Consider the following 5,202-nt stretch of genomic DNA (forward strand, 5'->3'; position numbering starts at 1 on the left):
TTGGGGCACGTAGAGTTGCTTAGAGTAGTCTCTTGATTGTAAGCGTTTAAGCTAAATGCTCATCAGTACTCTGGCGTAATCTGAACAAGAAATAAAAAACACGTTTTTAAAGATTTGGCCAGAAAACTCGTTTGGTATGGGGCTTTGTGGTCTAGTGGTGTGACATTCACAAACTGACCCGTAGGTTCCTCGTTTGGTCTGATTCATGGAGCGGGACTATGGTAGTCTCAGACTATAGCCAAGTCTGAGACTTTGTAGTCTAAGACTTTGGGAAGTCCGGGACTACGGAAAGTAAGCTATTCATGGAGTCTGACTTTGTCCCTGACCATCAAGTCTCGGACTACGCTTGCGAAGTCTCAGACTACAGAGGTCAATCTATTTTTAACTGGGGATTCCCAGGGAAAGTAAGAAAACCCGTAATAGAAATGGGATACTTTTCTAACTGCGCATGCAAACTACCACAGATCAATCAAATCTATTTCCTATTCTTGTTCGTTTTACTCGTGTTTTAAAAAATCTTTCGAAGCATGGAGTCAGCAAAAAGAATTAAAAAACCGAATTTCACAGACCAAGAAACACTCGTGATGTTGGAGGAGATATCGACGGAGGCAGCTTGCCTGTTGTCTGCCTTCCAGAATGGCATAACGGTAAAAAAGAAGGAGATTTGGGACAAGATTACCAATAGAGTTAATGCCATCGGAGGGCACGGGAGAAGTCAAGACCACATCAAGAAGAAGTGGAAGGATCTTAAAAGTTTGGTCCTTCGAAGGAAGCAGGAAGAAACAAGGACAGGAGGAGGTCCGCCCACACAGCCAATCCCTTTTGAGGACTTAATAATAATAAATGGCATTTATATAGAGCTTTACCCCGTTGTCACAGGCTCTAAGCGCTTTACAGTGATATAAAACAAAACATATTACAGTGAGACAAGTGTGAAGGAAACGTGATACGAATTCAATTTAACAACAACAAAATATGAAAATAATATTGCAACATTATGACGTAAAAAGATAAAACTTTAAGCGAGATTTGAACGTTGTCAACAAATCCGAGCATCTCATGTGTGACGGGAGAGAGTTCCAAAAATGGGGGGCCGAAAATTGAAAAGACTGTTCACCTATTTTAAGCAATGGCATAGGTTTGACAAGGATTGATTGGTCATTGCTTGACCTCAAGTTTCTATTGGGGACATATATGTTTAGAAGGTCTTTAATATAGGAGGGACTGTTCGTGCTCAGGGATTTGTAGACAACAGTACAAATCTTATAGGCAACTCTTTTTTCAACAGGAAGCCAATGTAACTCACGGAGAAGAAGAGTTGCTGACGGGTATTTTTTTTGTTATTGCGTACAATGAGCCTGGCTGCGTTATTTTGAGCAACCTGAAGTTTGCTAATTTTGTCTTAAGCTAAATTCGCCCAAAGGGAGTTACAATAGTCCAATTTAGATAAAACCAGAGAATTAGTGATGGACTTGGTGATGGGGATCTTGGGTTCGAACACGAACCTGACCAGTGGCATTGCACAAGGTAGGCCTAAGTGACTAGGAAAGCTTTGCTTACTCAGCGTTATTTTTTTCTCTGAAAGTGTGTCGTTGAGTGTCAAGTCACTTGTGAGAGTGTGAGGCTAATACGCACAAGATCAAAATTGTCTGCGTCTATTCTATGTTGTGGAACGAGTTGTGTAGGTGTTATATATATGTGTGTTTGTGTGTGTGTCTGTGAGAGAGAGAGAGAGAGAGAGAGAGAGAGAGAGAGAGAGAGAGAGAGAGAGAGAGATTGCTTGTGATAATCTGACAGTGCATTTGACATAGAACTGTAACGATTATCCGCGGATAAAATATGAACTGGTGGTCAACAGATAAATCAGAACAGTTCAAAGGATAATCATTTTTATTTGTTACAGGCCCGTGCAACGAATTAATCATGAGTGGAACATTGAATCGCTGATCCACTGTGTACTGAGTAAATTTCAATTAGTTAACTTAAACTTAAAGGTAAGGCTGAGTCGGGAGTGCAGTCGTGTGATGACGTAGACCTAGACAGTAGACAGTGTAGTGTGTTTGCGATGTGTCATCAAAGTGTTGTCGTGTTGCTTACAGCTGCCAATTGTGGTATTTTGACAAATAAAAATTAATGACCATTTATTATAATATGATCGCTTTTCCATAAGCGTGTATAGAGTATTACTTTGAAGAATTTCAAGTTGTCATTCTTAATGAGTCTTGTTTTCAACAACGCCACCTCAACCCCCCCCCCCCTTTTTTTTCCCAACTCTCACTGGTATTATTATTATTATTTTTATTATTGTTATTATTATTATTATTATTATTATTATTATTATTATTATTATTATTATTATTATTATTATTATTATTATTATTATTATTATTATTATTATTATCCCAATGAGCAGTCTGTTCCCACCCAGTACTATAATATTATTACTAGAACTAAATTATTCGATGATTACCCGTTTATCCGCGGATAATTTTGATGATTATTCGGTCAGTAAATGTATGGATAAGATCCAATTCTAATTGACATCATAACATGGTTCAGTATACACTGCAGATGATAACTTTGCTGTTAGAGCACAAATGAAATAAAGAAAATACATGTAACAATAAAAAGGGAAAACCAAACCGATACAAACCAAAGACAAATCAAATCAAATCTGCAAACACAGCAATTTTAATTGCAGTGGAACCTTTCTCGGTTCGACAAATTCATGTGTAGATTATACGGCACATTTTAAATTAAAACAACTCAATAATAGTATTAATGGAACTCTATTTAAACACATTCAATCAACATGATTAATATTTTATAGACTGCTTTTCCACAGATGAAACGACTGACACATGGGTTTCAGTGCGCACAAGCAGCCCTGTCAATACACCCCTATGGTCACAGCCCAACACTTCTCAGTCCGGTATGTATTTTGATTATTGTTTTAGAATGCAGTTAATAAAAATGATGGCGCGGAATGGTGGAGGAAAAGGCGGGGGGGGGGGGGGGGGGGGGGGGTCCGACTGAAAAAAATTAGGATGATTGGAAATTTTAAAATAATGATAAATTGATATTTTAAAAGAATTAAAACGAGATTTGTTGTTACATTTTAAGACCATACGCTGAGCCCGTAATTGTCGACCGAAGCCTGACAGATTACCAATTTAAAGCCTAGGTATGACCCAAACAGGGTCCGAACCCACTATGTCATATTGACTGTAATTTGAAATTCAATTTCAACTATAAAAATGTGAATCACGCACACTTAACAAATTCTTCCATCTGTCTGATTTCAGTGTCGGTGATGGGTCTAGAGGGTGATTTTATCTTTCCTTCAGGAACAACGTTTCAAACAATGGGTAAGCCTATTATTTGGATTTTTTTCTTCAATTGTGCAGAGGTACCTAAATGACATGACATGACAGTCGACTTTGTTTCATATTATGGATTACTGACATTTATAATCTAAAATATAATAATAATAATAATAATAATAATAATAATAATAATAATAATAATATTATTATTATTATTATTATTATTTTATTATTATTATTATTATTATTATTATTTTAATATTATTATTATTATTATTATTATTATTATTATTATTATTATTATTATTATTATTATTATTAATATATATTATTATTATTATTATTATTATTATTATTATTATTATTATTATTATTATCATTATTATTATTATTATTACTATAACAAGAAATAACAAGAAGAAGAAGAAGAAGAAGAAGAAGAAGAAGAAGAAGAAGAAGAAGAAGAAGAAGAAGAAGAAGAAGAAGAAGAAGAAAAGTTAGAATAATAATAAGATGCAAGGTGTATGGAAATATACATCATCATTAAGGTAATGACACGTTCTCATTTATTTGTATAAAAAATTACATGTTACATCAAAACACAGATTATACTAAGATGTTCAGATAAAATGTTCATTAGTTATAATACTTAGTGTCTGTGGAGAGTATCTTTAAATTCTGTAAAATATGGAGAGTGCATTTTATTCCTCATTTTCAGGATTTGAAATCCAATCAACGCCACAGATGGATAGGCCCACTTCACGCAATGTGACTTTAGAAATACAGCTTCCAAATACATCAATGGCATCAAACGACACACCAGGTTCAGCAAGTGTTATGCCGATACAAGAGAGACCAGCCAGCACACCACCCCGGCTTCAGTTCATCCTTACGAGAAAATCCAAGAAAGGCAGTGTGAATCGCCCAATTTTACGACCTGAGGCTGAGCGTGCTGAAACAGAAGAAGATGAAAGTGAAAAGCTCTGGAAAGAATTTCTTAGAAGTGAAATTCAGAAAAATAAACTCAAAATACAGCTAATGGAAGAGCAGTTGCGGCAGCTCAGAGACCAAACTGGAACTTAATTGATGAAACAGCTCGCCCTACCCCATTTTTGTACCCAAAAGTGAAATGATCTAAACATGTATTCTTGTTACTCTTTGTTTATGTTGTTTATGTTGCTGTCGAACCAGTAAGATTGGTTTGAGGCATTTGTTTTTCGGAGCATAACCTTTTTTTTAAACAATTTTGTTTCCCTTAGTAAAAGAATAAACCAAACAATTTCAAACTTTATTAAAAGCTTGAAAGGCAAAATTTAATTGCCCACTGGTCCTACTCTATGGAAAGAAAGAGAGAGAGATAGATAGAGAGAGAGATAGATAGATAGATAGATAGATAGACAGAGAGAGAGAGAGAGAGAGAGAGAGAGAGAGAGAGAGAGAGAGAGAGAGAGAGGCTTACTTTGTGTAGAGGCCACTGGTGCGTGCATTCCCAGTTTGCATTGCCAGAGGTTTGCAATTTTTCACACACACGCGCGCACGCAAACACACACATACACACACACACATACACACAACACGTGCTCTGTTTTAACTTTAAAGCAAAAGAGACATATTTCTGAAGTAAATTGATGTCATATGTCTGAATGAATTAATCCAATTAAATGTAATGTTACTTACCACAAAAGAGATTTTCAGATGTTCATAACAATTCTGTCCCGAACAGCCTTCCCGGCAGCTGTCCTTCTTCTTTCAGTTGTATCGCCAGGATTGTCTTCAGCCATGTCATTTTCAGAGTCAGAGCTGCTCGAGCTTGATTCAGACTCAGAGGAATCTGGTGGGGGGAAACGAGAACGTCTGGCTCTGTTGTGCAGCATTA

General features: G+C 36.1%; 1 protein-coding gene across 1 annotated transcript; it reads left to right on the forward strand.

The window, feature by feature from the left end:
* Window positions 1-1,368: 1,368 nt before the first annotated feature.
* Window positions 1,369-4,842, forward strand: LOC144964308 (uncharacterized). Its single transcript, XM_078898410.1, has 4 exons — window positions 1,369-1,527; window positions 2,846-2,932; window positions 3,306-3,368; window positions 4,045-4,842. Exons 1-4 carry the CDS (start codon window positions 1,467-1,469, stop codon window positions 4,407-4,409), a joined length of 576 nt encoding a protein of 191 aa, XP_078754536.1. The 5' UTR covers window positions 1,369-1,466; the 3' UTR covers window positions 4,410-4,842.
* The last annotated feature ends 360 nt before the right edge of the window (window positions 4,843-5,202 follow it).

Source organism: Berghia stephanieae, chromosome 1, assembly GCF_034508935.2.
Source record: "Berghia stephanieae isolate SIO BIC M18660-M18661 chromosome 1, UCSD_Bste_1.3, whole genome shotgun sequence".
Classification (NCBI taxonomy): Eukaryota; Metazoa; Mollusca; class Gastropoda; order Nudibranchia; family Aeolidiidae; genus Berghia; species Berghia stephanieae.